General features: G+C 45.3%; 1 protein-coding gene across 2 annotated transcripts in view; it reads left to right on the top strand.

Moving 5' to 3' along the window:
• The first annotated feature begins 4,061 nt into the window (after positions 1–4,061).
• LOC122928561 (aldo-keto reductase family 1 member C1-like) overlaps positions 4,062–16,963 on the top strand; it is a 94,357-nt gene continuing 81,455 nt past the window's right edge. Inside the window, exons 1-2 of one of the 2 annotated variants that reach the window (XM_044281530.1) lie at positions 4,062–4,177; positions 5,833–5,936. In XM_044281530.1, coding sequence (XP_044137465.1) covers positions 5,919–5,936 — 18 coding nt within the window. In that variant the 5' untranslated portion in view covers positions 4,062–4,177; positions 5,833–5,918. The remainder of the gene's footprint in view (positions 4,178–5,832; positions 5,937–16,963) is intronic. The other variant, XM_044281529.1, reaches the window with a different exon arrangement.

Below are 16,963 nucleotides of genomic sequence, written 5' to 3'. Positions count from 1 at the left end.
CTATCCCTGGTATAGGTGTTTAACCCCTTAAGGACTGGGCTCATTGTCACCTTCAGGACCAGGCCATTTTTTGCAAATCTGACCAGTGTCACTTTATGTGGTGATAACTTTAAAACGCTTTGACTTATCCAGGCCATTCTGAGATTGTTTTTTCATCACATATTGTACTTTATGACACTGGTAAAATGGAGTCAAAGAAATTCATTTTTATTTCTAAAAAAAATACAAAATTTTCCAAAAATTTGAAAAAATTAGAAAATTTCCAAGTTTCAATTTCTCTACTTCTATAATACATATTAATATCTACAAAAATAGTTATTACTTTGCATTTCCCATATGTCTTCTTCATGTTAGGATCATTTTGGGAATGACATTTTATATTTGGGGGACGTTACAAGGCTTAGAAGTTTAGAATTAAATCTTGAAATTTCTCAGAAATTTTCAAAAACCAACGTTTTTCAGTTCAGGTCTGAAGTCACTTTGTGAAGCTTACATGATAGAAACCACCCAAAAACGACCCCATTCTAGAAACTACACCCCTCAAGGTATTCAAAACTGATTTTACAAACGTTGTTAACTCTTTAGGTGTTCCACAAGAATTAATGGAAAATAGAGATACAATTCCAAAATTTCACTTTTTTGGCAGATTTTCCATTTTAATATTTTTTTTTTCAGTTACAAAGCAAGGGTTAACAGCCAAACAAAATTTATTATTTATGGCCCTGATTCTGTAGTTTACAGAAACACCCCATATGTGGTCGTAAACTGCTGTACGGGCAAACGGCAGGGCGCTGAAGGAAAGGAATGCCATACGGTTTTTGGAAGGCAGATTTTGCTAGACTGTTTTTTCTTTACACCATGTCCCATTTGAAGCCCCCCTGATGCACCCCTAGAGTAGAAACTCCAAAAAAGTGACCCCATCTAAGAAACTACACCCCTCAAGGTATTCAAAACTGATTTTACATTTGTTGTTAACCCTTTAGGTGTTCCACAAGAATTAATGGAAAATGAAGCCCCCCTGATGCACCCTTAGAGTAGAAACTCCAAAAAAGTGACCCCATTTTAGAAACTACGGGATAGGGTGGAAGTTTTGTTGGTACTAGTTTAGGTTACATATGAATTTTGGTTGCTCTATATTACACTTTTTGTGAGGCAAGGTAACAAGAAATAGCTTTTTTGGCACCGTTTATTTTTTTTGTTATTTACAACATTCATCTGACAGGTTAGATCATGTGGTATTTTTATAGAGCAGGTTGTCACGGACGCGGCGATAACTAATATGTATACCATTTTTTTTATTTATGTAAGTTTTACACAATGATTTCATTTTTGAAACAAAAAAATCATGTTTTAGTGTTTCCATAGTCTAAGAGCCATAGTTTTTTCAGTTTTGGCGCGATTATCTTGGGTAAGATATGATTTTTGCGGGATGAGATGACGGTTTGATTGGTGCTATTTTGGGGTGCATATAACTTTTTGATCGCTTGCTATTACACTTTTTGTGATGTAAGGTGACAAAAAATTGTTTAGCACAGTTTTTTTTTTTTTTTTACGGTGTTCATCTGAGGGGTTAGGTCATGTAATATTATTATAGAGCTGGTCGATACGGACACGGCGAAACCTAATATGTATACTTTTTTTTTATGTTTTACACAATAATATAATTTTTGAAACAAAACAAAAATCATGTTATAGTGTCTCCATAGTCTGAGATCCATAGTTTTTTTTTTTTTGGGCCATTATTTCATGTAGGGGCTCATTTTTTGCGGTAGGAGGTGACGGTTTGATTAGTACTATTTTGGCGTACATGCGACTTTTTTGATCACTTTTATTACCTTTTTTGGTAAGTAAGATGGGCAAAATTTCAATTTCCTCATAGTTTTTTTTTTTTTTTTTATGGCGTTCACCGTGAGAGGAAAGTAACTTGACCGTTTTATAGATCAGGTCGTTACGGACGCGGCGATACCTAATATGTGTAGTGTATTTATTTATTTTTTATTCAGTGATAAATGTGTTTTTTTAATCTTTACTTTTTTCAATTTTTTTTAAGTTTTTTTGACCCAGAACCACTTGGTTCTTGAAGATCCAGTGGGTCTGATGTCTGTATAATACAGTACAGTACACTATATAGTGTATTGTACTGTATTTTACTTACATTTGATCTGAACAGATCTATGCCTTTAGCACCATGAACAGCAGGATGCCTGAAAAGGCGTCCTGTTGCCATGGGAACCTTCCCCGTCTGCCACAACTGAGCAGATGGGGAAGGAGGGGGGCTCCCTCCCTCTGTGACACCATCCTGTCTGGGGGCTGCAAAGGCACAGCAGCCCCCCGATGGGAGAGGGAGTGAGCTCCCTGACTGTTTACCCTTTCCATACCGCGGTCCGTACGGATGTCAGCCGTTTATACCAGAGTGTCCGCAATGTGCTGACACTCTGGTATACCCACTGGACGCCAATGAATATTCAAGAGGAGGCGGGCGGGGGATCGCAATCCTGCCTGCCGCATCGCCCGCCTCCCGCCCTGCCCGCACCGCCTGCAACCCCCCCTAAACCACTCACCGGCATAAAATCATTCAGGGGTGCAGGGGGGTGAATACATTTTTATTTTGGGCATTTTAAAGTTTCTGATCCCCGCGGTCCCTGACTGATCAGAAACTGCAGAAAGCGCTGCAAACCGCAGGTCTGAATTGACCTGCGGTTTTCTGCGATCGCTGATACGGGGGGGTCACATGACCCCCTTGGCGTTGTGACAGGATGCCCGCTGAATGATTTCAGCGGGCATCCTGTTCCGATTAAACCCTGCCGCACCGCAAACGCGTTTTAAACCCATTATGTACCGGTACGTCATGTGTCCTTAAGGACTCGGAAAACATGCCATACTGGTACGTCATGTGTCCTTAAGGGGTTAAGGTGCTTTGGTGGTTGGGCCTCTGAGTTCATTACGCCAGCACCGTAAGGTGCAAATGTTGAGAGTAGTAGAAAGGATGAGGAGTCAGTTGTAGTAGAAAACAGTTGAACATTTACTGAATCAATCATCTTAGGGCAGTTGTTACAGTTCATCAATACAGCAAAAGCAATAATCCAGATGTTGGTTTAACTGGAATTCCTTATAATAGGTCTGGCAATTGTCAGTTGAGGAGTTTTCCTAATGCTGTTGCTATACAGGCAAGACAAAGTTCTCTTCTTAGATAGTTCTACTTTAAGTCCAATCTCTAGCACTCAGGTACTGAATATAATGGTTTTCTTATTTTATATTGAGTAATCAAATAAGGGTGTTCTTCCTTGTGGCAGGCAAACTCTCTGCTACATTATTTCTTGCAGGATGCTTTCCTGAAATATTCAGGTTTACTATGTCCCAGAAGGCATTTAGTGAAAATGAATAATTCTGTGTGCTAATCATCCAGTTGTGTCCAGGCACCTTTAAGTTCCTCCTGGTCACTGGTGCTTGTGAAGTCCCTTGGCTAGACTCCGCTCTAATTTTCACTAGACTTGCTTTATATTTGTACATAGACTCACTTGTCTGTGCTGGGCTGCTGTGACTACTTGGTGTGTCCTCTCCAGGCTTGATCAGGGCCCAGAGGAAAGAAAGGCAGCTATATCTTGGACTGAGCCTGCTCTCCTCCTTCACACACTTCCTTCTCCTCTCTTAACTTGAATTTCAACTCTATTTCCATCCTAAGCCAGCACACCCCTGGCCATATATATTATGTGGTGCCAGCACCACATAGGGGCGAATAGATGTAATGGCAATGCTAGCCTAATATTAGGAAATACAATACATTAAACATGACAGTTAGCAGCACAAGTTTAAAGTGCCCACATATACCACATATTGAGACACTGCACTTGTTTTCAGAATCCAGTAAAAACTGTGTTAAAACAGAAATTGCAGCAACCATAGAAAGATCTGTGCAGCATGTGATCACTTCTATCAAAACTGCTTCACCAGCTCCGCCTCTCAGTTTTTGAAGCTGTAGTGAGATTGGCTGGGGCTCTTCACTCCCACTGTTACATGGGAGGGAGGGTGGTTAAATAGCAGCTAAGAGGACAGCAGCAATGCAACACAGTAAGCTGTGACACATTTCACTATGGCACTCAAGTCAGACGCCTGTGTTGTGCTGAATGATGGGCATAAAATGCCAGTGATTGGATTTGGCACCTATGCCCCAGAAACGGTGAGTGCTTATAGGGTAATGCCAGGCTTTGCTGTAGTACATTTAGATGTTTCCACACTGCTGCATATAAAAAAAAAGTTGCTGGTAGGTGGCACCAAGTGGTATTTGGGCATGGATTGCACTGATGGAACGCCACATGCTGGGTGGGGCACTCACCATACAGCAGATGGCTGGTAGTTTGTATTGATAGGTGTAATGTCATAGTAAGAATGCTGGTGACTTAAGCTGAGTTTACACTTCAGTTATTTGGTCAGTTATTTCCATCAGTTATTGTGACACAAAACAAGGTGAGGGTCAAAAACATTGAACAGGCACAGATCTTTCCCTTATACCTTATCTTTGTGTAGGCTTCTCTCCTGGTTTTGGCTCACAATAACTGATGAAAATAACTGACCAAATAACTGAAGTGTGAACTTGGCCTAAGAATGAATCGAATGTTGGATGCTGGATTACAGGGTCAGAGAGCATTTACTTCCATGCTTTTCACCCTAGGTCTGCACGAAGCATCTGCCAAAGCTAGGTCTGATCCTCCTGCCCAAATAAATCACTGTTGCTGGGCAGAACATAAATTCACTGAAACTTACTTCAGATCAGTTTCATATCTCCCAACCTTTAAAAAGCCCTAGAGGGAGGTGAAGTTCACACAGCAAAATCGGCAGCAGATTAGTAGCTGAAAACGGGTTGTTTTTGGTGGCAGATTTCTAATTTGGCGTCGGTTTTAGAGGAGTTTTTTCCAGAGTGTTAGAAGAGTATTTGGTTTCAGTTTTTCTGCTTCCCTGTTGACTTCTATGAAAACCTCACTCAAATCTGCTTCCAAGAAGTAACACGTCCCTTCTCAATTGTTTTTCAAATCAGCTACTGAACAAAACATCTACAATTTGTGCACAAGCTGGAGCCTTTAATATTGACCCCTAATGCATAATGCTGTAAATGTGCGGCATTATGCGCGGGTAATTATATGGAGCGGGCTGCTGCGCTGAACCTGCTGCATACATGGTGGAGGCTAACTGTATAATACACCATGAACCAAGCCGCAATGACCGGGATCAGCAAAACCACTCATTTAACCCTTCAGGTGATGTGTTCAATAGCAATTGCGGCATCTGTGACGTTAGGCAGAGGAATTTGCAACGCGCCGATCCCAAGGGCTCCTATTGTGTCCCAGGTGTAGTAGGAATTCCGAGTGGCGTAGTGCGGCCTAAATGTCTCTTTATGTGTCACGGTGCTCCTACCTGGATACAGCGGGACCCCAGGCTTTGTCTCCAAAGCATTAAAAAGGGGATTAATTAAGGGGTTGAAGGAAAAATAACTTTAATCCAGACCTTGTGGTGAAATTCAATGGCAGCTTTACTTGAATAAATGTTCTTCCAAACGATTGGCAGGCTTTGTCTTGATTCCAGCAGTCTTTAGCATAAACTGGCAGGCAAACCCAACTCTGCTTTCTCTCTTTCTCTGCTGTACTGACAGGCTTACTTAAATACTTTGCTTTATTTCTTTATGCTGCACTAAACTCTGCTTAAGTCTGGTTTCTGCACTTCAGGTCTGTTCTGGTATCCTTGGATGGGGTGCCGTCGACTGTTTTTCCCCTCCTAACACTTAGTAAACAACTTATTTTCAGCCGAAGAACAATTTCCTCTGGCTGCTACTTCTTTCAGATATTCTCGGCACCAACATGGAGTCTAAACCTGGAATAATCTAGAACTGCCGCCCTTCCTTCTGGTAGCAAGCAGGATTGGCCCAAATGGGGAAGAATGGAATGGTGAGTTTCATTCTGTCTAAGTATAGCTCTGCCATTTACTCTGCCACCTGCTGGTGAACCAGGCATATTACATGTAATAATTAGGAATGCACAGTGTAGAGGACCTGGACAAAAATACATAAGATGGCATTTAGGTTAGACCATAAAAGATTGTAGCATGGTGTAACACTCTGGGGTGTTACAAATGTAGCTCCCTCGGCCTTCCAATCGGAGCCCCCACAGTGAAATTGTGGGGTTCCAATCAGTTACCATAACAGCATGGAGCCTGCTGAAGATTCCCAAGCCTGTCATGGTAAACTGCCTGTAAAGCTGTGGACAAGGCACAGCTTCACAGGCAGACAATCAAAATCTCATAGACCATAATAGTTCTCTATTTTAGTCTATGGGACAAGCAATCGGAAGGACACGGGTTATAGCTCCCTGAAGGGTCTAAAAGTTATTGAGTAAAAAATAAATAAAATTCAAATCCCCAATTTTACATATAAAAATAAAGAATTTAAAAAAATAACCAGTATCGCTGCGTCTTAAAATGTCTTAACTATTAAAATCAAAAATATTTTTCCTGCATGGTGAACGCTGTAACAAAAAAGAAATAAAAGCACACAGTTCGCCATTTTTTTGGTCACTTTGTCCCTCTCAAAAAAAGTGATCCAAAAGTCATAAGTACCCCAAAATGGTATCAATAAAAATGCTGCTTGGTAAATGGAAATATTGAAAAGTTATGGCTGTCAGAAAATGGCAATTTTTTCCCCCAAAGGTTTTAATTTTTTTTTAAGTAAAAGATTAAAATAAAAAGTATACAAATTTGGTATTGCCGAAATCGCATGACCTGCAGAATAAGGACATCATGTAATTTTTACCTGAATGTCGCAATTTAAAAAATCTTGGCAGAATTTTCACCCCACAAAGAATTGAAATGGTGTCATTAAAAAGACATCTTGCCCGACAAAAATAAGCCCTCATATGCCTATGTGAACAGAAAATTTTAAGTTATGGCTCTTGGAATGTGGGGAGAAAAAATCCAAAGTACAAAAATGAAAATGGACCCAGTCTCTAAGGGGTTAAATTCAATGAGAAAACTGGGACATTCACATGACAACAGAATTTTGACTCTTCAAAATGTCACCAACACCCCCCCCCCCCTTCCCCACACACACACATCCTTTCACCAGGCAGAAGCATCCATTCTGCTTCCCATACATCTCAAGGGAGGCAGGGCTGAGGATAGTGGCGCAGCGGCTTATAACCAATGCAGATTTTTTTTTTCACACTAAGCCATGCCAAATCTTACCCACTTCCGCTTAGTGTCGCCTCAGTAGTAGTATTGCTCCCTCTAAGTGCACCTGTCTCAGTAGTGTTGCTCCCGTTAGTGCTACCTTCACAGTAGTGTTGCCATTGTATTCAACTGTATCTGGGCCCTCAGGACAAAAATACAGGTGAAATTGGGAAATGCTATAGCCCTCCCAGGACCACTGGACACCTGTTGGAATTCAGGACTTTTCTGCTTTTATAAATGGATAACACATCCACATTAATAGGAACATTTTACTGATGGTTCTCGCCTGTGTCAGATCGTATACAATCATCTCATTACCAGTTGAACTATGAAGTGGCCATTGTTGGAGCTGCTGAAGCAGTTGGAGGTGCTGAAGTATCTGGCAAGATCCATCATCCAGCTTATCTGTACTAGCTACTGTGCATATCTCCTCATCCTTTCTTCTGAGGTAGAATCAATACATTGAGAGCAAATGGGGTCTGGACAGGAGCTGCCAGGATGTTTGGAAGTTTGATGTTCAAAAGCCTGTTCAAAAGCACAGTTGCTGGTGCTCTCCATCCAACTGGTAAGCCAACATTCCAGCCAATATTTACAACCAGTGTCTATAAATGGTGATGCAGCTGTTAACTCAGTTGTCTTTCTTCTCAAGGATTCACTTGAGGGCTTTATCAAATTATTTCTCAGTGGAGAACCTCTTTAGGAGCAGGAGCTCTGTAGTGCGCTTCCTTCCTCCTTCCTATCCAGACAGGAATTCTCCTTCCTGGCAGGTAGGAGGACCAGCCCAATCCTACCAAGAGGGGAGGAACAAGGTGGTTATCCCTGTTTCTTATTAACCCTTGCCATCCACTACTTACTGGAAATAACTGACAGAAGGTAAAATACATAAAAAAATACATAACAATATAAACAATACCAAACTATTTACAAATTTGTAGTATCCCCCAGGTCTGGGCTACTACACATATACTTCAACTGCATCCATGTCCTTAGGAACCATAGTTGACTGTAATGGTGGAGCAGAGAGGCATCACCAGGTGGCACATTATACTGTGTGGGGTACTACTATTCAACAGAAAACTAACAGCCCTCCTACAGGGATAGTGGTTTCTCCCTGTCCATTTTTTAAATGGGTAGAGAAACTTGGCTTATACCTGGTGATCTAGAGCCCTTGTTCTGGGAGATATAGTGGTGGCTTTGTTTCCAGGGTATGGTGTGTGTGTGGTGTTTTTTTTTTTTTTTTTTTTGGGGGGGGGGGGGTTGTTTAGTTGCTAAATAGCATTATATGGGTTACTGGGTTATGGATCTTTGCTGTACAGCACTTCTTTTGTAAAACTGAGGCCATGTGTACAAGAGATTATTCAGATATCCCTTATGGCTAAGGCTGAACTGATTTTGTGTCCTTCTCTGTGTTGAGGAATTCAATTAACACAGAACTGTATTTGATTATGTTAAAGGGTCAGCTAGGCATTTTGTACCCCCAGGGAATGCATATGACACTAGATAAAACATACTTGGAGAAATCTTGTTATCACACCACATTTTCAACATACTCCAGAGGGGGTAGGAGCCTGGTTCATGACTGTGTACCCTTTGACTATATAGCCAGTGATATTGACAGCCTAGCAGTGTTAAAATATAAACAAACAGTTCTTGCCCTGCACGATTCAGCGCAGGGCAAGGGAGAGCATCGGAGCATGAAATACTCCAATGCTCATCACTGGGACCCGAGGGGTGAAAATAGGGATATGTCAAGGTTCTTTTTGTTCAAAAATTTCAAAAACAAAGATATTTTGCGGAAGGTGATTGAGCTGGTCATCTTCTTGGGGTGATGCCAAAGTCACAGCGGGGTTCTTCCTTTTGTTGCTGAAATAAAAAATATGATTGCAGAAACTGTATATACCTATGGAGATTTTGGGTGTCTTTGTCTGATTTCAATGCAGATCTCTATTGCTCCAAAACACAGCCCAATATGGATTAGCTCTTCCTTTGCCAAAATTATCCCGGGAGATGACAAAGGAGTAAGATTCACTGCTTACACTAGAAAAGTTGGAAGTTGCATAGCGGGCCGCAACAATTTTTTCCAATACTAAGCCACGTCGCTAACTCTGCCGATTTATACATGCCCAATCCCGCTCAATCCCCTAAATCTGTCAGAACAATAACCCACAAAAAATGGATCCTGTCTGTGGAGCATGCGCCTTCACTTGGTCAGCATTTGCTCTATAATCCATCAGTATTGCTAATGCGAAAAAAAAACCAGGAGTGGATCTTAAACAGAGATGACACATGAATGGAATATTTGCATGTCTTCTGTGTTTTGTGCCTACTCCTGCTTTTGGCTACCAAATCATAAGCCAATTCTGATGGGACCATACAGGTCTTATAGCTGTTGCACAGACAGGATCCATTGTGTGTCTCAATTTTCCTTCCTTCTGACAGATCAGAAGAAAGATCCAATAAATGATGATGTCAGCCAGGCCGAAAGGCAAAATAGTGGCCAAGTCATGGGGAGGGTGGGAACAGCATGAAAAGTCCACAGAGTGACCTATGACATATTGATGAGGTGACCACAGAGTGACCCAATGACAGAGTGTAGAGGTGGCGGCAACAGCAGCAGCATCAGGAGGATACCCCAGAGTGGCAAGGTGACATAGTGTGGAGATGGCAGCAGTAACAGGATATTACAGAATAGCAAGGTGACATAGTGTGGAGATGGCAGTAGCAGCAGCATAAGGAGACCACATAGTGGCAAGGTGACATAGTGTTGAGATGGCAGTAGCAACAGCATCAGGAGACCACAAGGTGGCAAGTTGACATAGTGTTTAGATGGCAGTAGCATCAGGAGACCACAGAGTGGCAAGATGACATAATGTGGAGATAGCAGCAGAAGGACACCACAGAGTGGCAAGGTGACATAGTCTTGAGATGGCAGTAGCAGCAGCATCATGAGACCACAGAGTGGCAAGATGACATAATGTGGAAATGACAGCAACAGCAGCAGGAGGATACCACAGAGTGGCAAGGTGACATAGTGTTGAGATGGCAGTAGCAGCAGCATCAGGAGACCACAAAGTGGCAAGGTGACATAGTGTTAAGAAGGCAGTAGCAGCAGCATCAGGAGACCACAGAGTGGCAAGATGACATAATGTGGAGATAGCAGCAGCAGAAGGATACCACAGAGTGGCAAGGTGACATAGTGTTGAGATGGCAGTAGCAGCAGCATCAGGAGACCACAGAGTGGCAAGATGACATAATGTGGAAATGACAGCAACAGCAGCAGGAGGATACCACAGAGTGGCAAGGTGACATAGTGTGGAGATTACAGTAGCAGCAGCATCAGGAGACCACAAAGTGTCAAGGTGACATAGTGTTGAGAAGGCAGTAGCAGCAGCATCAGGAGACCACAGAGTGGCAAGATGACATAATGTGGAGATAGCAGCAGCAGAAGGATACCACAGAGTGGCAAGGTGACATAGTGTTGAGATGGCAGTAGCAGCAGCATCAGGAGACCACAGAGTGGCAAGATGACATAATGTGGAAATGACAGCAAAAGCAGCAGGAGGATACCACAGAGTGGCAAGGTGACATAGTGTGGAAATAACAGCAACAGCAGCAGGAGGATACCACAGAGTGGCAAGGTGACATAGTGTTGAGAAGGCAGTAGCAGCAGCATCAGGAGACCACAAAGTGGCAAGGTGACATAGTGTTGAGAAGGCAGTAGCAGCAGCATCAGGAGACCACAGAGTGGCAAGATGACATAATGTGGAGATAGCAGCAGCAGAAGGATACCACAGAGTGGCAAGGTGACATAGTGTTGAGATGGCAGTAGCAGCAGCATCAGGAGACCACAGAGTGGCAAGATGACATAATGTGGAAATGACAGCAACAGCAGCAGGAGGATACCACAGAGTGGCAAGGTGACATAGTGTGGAAATGACAGCAACAGCAGCAGGAGGATACCACAGAGTGGCAAGGTGACATAGTGTTGAGATGGCAGTAGCAGCAGCATCAGGAGACCACAAAGTGGCAAGGTGACATAGTGTTGAGAAGGCAGTAGCAGCAGCATCAGGATACCACAGAGTGGCAAGATGACATAATGTGGAGATAGCAGCAGCAGAAGGATACCACAGAGTGGCAAGGTGACATAGTGTTGAGATGGTAGTAGCAGCAGCATCATCAGGAGACCACAGAGTGGCAAGATGACATAATGTGGAAATGACAGCAACAGCAGCAGGAGGATACCACAGAGTGGCAAGGTGACATAGTGTGGAGATTACAGTAGCAGCAGCATCAGGAGACCACAGAGTGTCAAGGTGACATAGTGTTGAGAAGGCAGTAGCAGCAGCATCAGGAGACCACAGAGTGGCAAGATGACATAATGTGGAGATAGCAGCAGCAGAAGGATACCACAGAGTGGCAAGGTGACATAGTGTTGAGATGGCAGTAGCAGCAGCATTAGGAGACCACAGAGTGGCAAGATGACATAATGTGGAAATGACAGCAACAGCAGCAGGAGGATACCACAGAGTGGCAAGGTGACATAGTGTGGAGATTACAGTAGCAGCAGCATCAGGAGACCACAGAGTGTCAAGGTGACATAGTGTTGAGATGGCAGTAGCAGCAGCATCAAGAGACCACAAAGTGGCAAGGTGACATAGTGTTGAGAATGCTGTAGCAGCAGCATCAGGAGACCACAGAGTGGCAAGATGACATAATGTGGAGATGGCATCAGCAGCAGAAAGATACTACAGAGTGGCAAGGTGACATAGTGTTGAGATGGCAGCAGAAGCAGCATCAGGAAACCACAGAGTGGCAAGGTGACATAATGTGGAAATGACAGCAACAGCAGCAGGAGGATACCACAGAGTGGGAAGGTGACATAGTGTGGAGATGGCAGCAGCATCATCATAAGACCACAGAGTGGCAAGGTGACATAATGTCGATATGGCAGCAGCAGTAGCTGCAGGAGGATACCACAGAGTGGCAAGGTGGCATAGTGTGGAGATGGCAGCAGCATCAGGAGGATGCCACAGAGTGGCAAGGTGACATAGTGTAGAGATGGCAGCAGCATCATCAGGAGACCACAGAGTGGCAAGGTAACATAATGTGGATATGGCAGCAGCAGGAGGCTACCACAGGGTGGCAAGCTAACATAATGTGGAGATGGCAGCAGCAGGAGGATGACACAGAGTGGCAAGGTGACAGTGCGGAGATGGCAGTAGCATCAGGAAACCACAGAGTGGCAATGTAACATAATGTGGAGATTGCAGCAGGAGAATATCACAGAGTGGCAAGGTGACATAGTGTGGAGATGGCAGCAGCAGCATCATCAGACCACAGAGTGTCAGGGTGATATAATGTGGATATGGCAGCATCAGTAGCAGCAGGAGGATACCACAGACTGGCAAGGTGACATAATATGGATATGGCAGCAGCAGGAGGAGGATATCACAGAGTGGCAAGGTGACATAATGTGGAGCATCAGCAGCATCAGGGGACCACAGAGTGGCAAGTTCACATAATTGTGGAGATGGCAGCAGAAGCTGCATTAGGAGACCATAAAGTGACCCGGTGACAGAGTGGGACGGTGGGTGGCAATACCAGTACCTGCTGATGAAAGTGGCTGAAAGAAGGAGCACTTGGTATCAGATGTGTGGCATCAGGTGGGTGACAGCATCAGAGTAGTAGCTGAGGCAGATAGTCAGAAGAAACTGGTATCTTTTGTCAAAGTGTTGGTGTGGCACCATGGATGATCTAGTCTGATGCATCAGTAATTGGTGGTTGGAAATCCTGGCTGATCCACACCTGATTCATCTTGACAAAGGTCAGTCTCTCCACATTTTGGGTGGACGGGCGAGATCTCCTTGGGGTAACTATGGCCCCCACCGCACTAAACATCCGCTCTGATGCCACACTACTGGCCGGGCAGGACAGCTTTTCCAGGGCAAACTCTGCTAGTTGCAGCCACAAATCCAGTTTGGCTACCCAGTAGTCCAGCGGATCTTCAATGTGGGGTGGCAGGATGCTGTCCAAGTATGCCTCCACCTGATGGTTCAGGTCCTGCTCAGGTCTACCTGCTGCTGCTGGTGATTAGTTTCCTCACTAGGCGGGTGAAGAATGCTGCTCATTAGCTACTGTAGACTCAGGCTGCTGCTTATGGAGCTGGTACTGCTCCTGCCACCCCACCCCTCCCAAGCAGCCATGGCAGTGGAATGTGATGGCCCTCCGGTCAGACCGGCGAGAGGATGGACGATAGGGCAGATAGGCAGCGGCCAACTGACTACATAGGATGTCTCTGTAGTAGTTCAGTTTGTCCTCCCTCTCGATGGGTGTAAAAATGGCCCCCATTCTGGACTGGTAGTGAGGGTCCAACAAGGTGGAGAGCCAGAAGTCATCCCTCTGCCGAATGGTGACAATTAGAGTTGAGCGAACACCTGGATGTTCGGGTTCGAGAAGTTCGGCCGAACATCCCGGAAATGTTCGGGTTCGGGATCCGAACCCGATCCGAACTTCGTCCCGAACCCGAACCCCATTGAAGTCAATGGGGACCCGAACTTTTCGGCACTAAAACGGCTGTAAAACAGCCCAGGAAAGGGCTAGAGGGCTGCAAAAGGCAGCAACATGTAGGTAAATCCCCTGCAAACAAATGTGGATAGGGAAATGAATTAAAATAAAAATTAAATAAATAAAAATTAACCAAAATCAATTGGAGAGAGGTTCCATAGCAGAGAATCTGGCTTCCCGTCACCCACCACTGGAACAGTCCATTCTCAGATATTTAGGCCCCGGCACCCAGGCAGAGGAGAGAGGTCCCGTAACAGACAATCTGGCTTCATGTCAGCAGAGAATCAGTCTTCATGTCATAGCAGAGAATCAGGCTTCACGTCAGCCACCACTGCAACAATCCATTGGCATATATTTAGGCCTAGCACACAGGCAGAGGAGAGAGGTCCCGTAACAGACAATCTGGCTTCATGTCAGCAGAGAATCAGTCTTCATATCATAGCAGAGAATCAGGCTTCACGTCAGCCACCAATGCAACAGTCCATTGTCAGATATTTAGGCCCAGCACCCAGGCAGAGGAGAGAGGTCCCGTAACAGACAATCTGGCTTCATGTCAGCAGAGAATCAGTCTGCATGTCATAGCAGAGAATGAGGCTTCACGTCAGCCACCACTGCAACAATCCATTGGCATATATTTAGGCCTAGCACACAGGCAGAGGAGAGAGGTCCCGTAACAGACAATCTGGCTTCATGTCAGCAGAGAATCAGTCTGCATGTCATAGCAGAGAATGAGGCTTCACGTCACCCACCACTGCAACAGTCCATTTTCATAAATTTAGGCCCAGCACCCAGGCAGAGGAGAGAGGTCCCGTAACAGAGGATCTGGCTTCATGTCACCAGAGAATCAGTCTGCATGTCATAGCAGAGAATCAGGCTTCACGTCAGCCACCACTGCAACAATCCATTGGCATATATTTAGGCCTAGCACACAGGCAGAGGAGAGAGGTCCCGTAACAGACAATCTGGCTTCATGTCAGCAGAGAATCAGTCTGCATGTCATAGCAGAGAATGAGGCTTCACGTCACCCACCACTGCAACAGTCCATTTTCATAAATTTAGGCCCAGCACCCAGGCAGAGGAGAGAGGTCCCGTAACAGAGGATCTGGCTTCATGTCACCAGAGAATCAGTCTGCATGTCATAGCAGAGAATCAGGCTTCACGTCAGCCACCACTGCAACAATCCATTGGCATATATTTAGGCCTAGCACACAGGCAGAGGAGAGAGGTCCCGTAACAGACAATCTGGCTTCATGTCAGCAGAGAATCAGTCTGCATGTCATAGCAGAGAATGAGGCTTCACGTCACCCACCACTGCAACAGTCCATTTTCATAAATTTAGGCCCAGCACCCAGGCAGAGGAGAGAGGTCCCGTAACAGAGGATCTGGCTTCATGTCACCAGAGAATCAGTCTGCATGTCATAGCAGAGAATCAGGCTTCACGTCAGCCACCACTGCAACAATCCATTGGCATATATTTAGGCCTAGCACACAGGCAGAGGAGAGAGGTCCCGTAACAGACAATCTGGCTTCATGTCAGCAGAGAATCAGTCTGCATGTCATAGCAGAGAATGAGGCTTCACGTCACCCACCACTGCAACAGTCCATTTTCATAAATTTAGGCCCAGCACCCAGGCAGAGGAGAGAGGTCCCGTAACAGAGGATCTGGCTTCATGTCACCAGAGAATCAGTCTGCATGTCATAGCAGAGAATCAGGCTTCACGTCAGCCACCACTGCAACAATCCATTGGCATATATTTAGGCCTAGCACACAGGCAGAGGAGAGAGGTCCCGTAACAGACAATCTGGCTTCATGTCAGCAGAGAATCAGTCTGCATGTCATAGCAGAGAATGAGGCTTCACGTCACCCACCACTGCAACAGTCCATTTTCATAAATTTAGGCCCAGCACCCAGGCAGAGGAGAGAGGTCCCGTAACAGACAATCTGGCTTCATGTCAGCAGAGAATTAGTCTGCATGTCATAGCAGAGAATCAGGCTTCACGTCAGCCACCACTGCAACAGTCCATTGGCATATATTTAGGCCCTGGCACCCAGACAGAGGAGAGGTTCATTCAACTTTGGGTAGCCTTGCAATATAATGGTAAAATGAAAATAAAAATAGGATTGAATGAGGAAGTGCCCTGGAGTCCAATAATATATGGTTATGGGGAGGTAGTTAATGTCTAATCTGGACAAGGGACGGACAGGTCCTGTGGGATCCATGCCTGGTTCATTTTTATGAACGTCAGCTTGTCCACATTGGCTGTAGACAGGCGGCTGCGTTTGTCTGTAATGACGCCCCCTGCCGTGCTGAATACACGTTCAGACAAAACGCTGGCTGCCGGGCAGGCCAGCACCTCCAAGGCATAAAAGGCTAGCTCTGGCCACGTGGACAATTTAGAGACCCAGAAGTTGAATGGGGCCGAACCATCAGTCAGTACGTGGAGGGGTGTGCACACGTACTGTTCCACCATGTTAGTGAAATGTTGCCTCCTGCTAACACGTTGCGTATCAGGTGGTGGTGCAGTTAGCTGTGGCGTGTTGACAAAAGTTTTCCACATCTCTGCCATGCTAACCCTGCCCTCAGAGGAGCTGGCCGTGACACAGCTGCCTTGGCGACCTCTTGCTCCTCCTCTGCCTTGGCCTTGGGCTTCCACTTGTTCCCCTGTGACATTTGGGAATGCTCTCAGTAGCGCGTCTACCAACGTGCGCTTGTACTCGCGCATCTTCCTATCACGCTCCAGTGCAGGAAGTAAGGTGGGCACATTGTCTTTGTAGCGTGGATCCAGCAGGGTGGCAACCCAGTAGTCCGCACAGGTTAAAATGTGGGCAACTCTGCTGTCGTTGCGCAGGCACTGCAGCATGTAGTCGCTCATGTGTGCCAGGCTGCCCAGGGGTAAGGACAAGCTGTCCTCTGTGGGAGGCGTATCGTCATCGTCCTGCCTTTCCCCCCAGCCACGCACCAGTGATGGACCCGAGCTGCGTTGGGTGCCACCCCGCTGTGACCATGCTTCATCCTCATCCTCCTCCACCTCCTCCTCATCCTCGTCCTCCTCGTCCTCCAGTAGTGGGCCCTGGCTGGCCACATTTGTACCTGGCCTCTGCTGTTGCAAAAAACCTCCCTCTGAGTCACTTCGAAGAGACTGGCCTGAAAGTGCTAAAAATGACCCCTCTTCCTCCTCCTCCTCC

The sequence above is a fragment of the Bufo gargarizans genome, chromosome 2 (assembly GCF_014858855.1).
Source record: "Bufo gargarizans isolate SCDJY-AF-19 chromosome 2, ASM1485885v1, whole genome shotgun sequence".
NCBI classification, from domain to species: domain Eukaryota; kingdom Metazoa; phylum Chordata; class Amphibia; order Anura; family Bufonidae; genus Bufo; species Bufo gargarizans.
The sequence above is the reverse complement of the archived record's forward strand: the minus strand, read 5'-3'. Positions and strand labels throughout refer to the sequence as shown.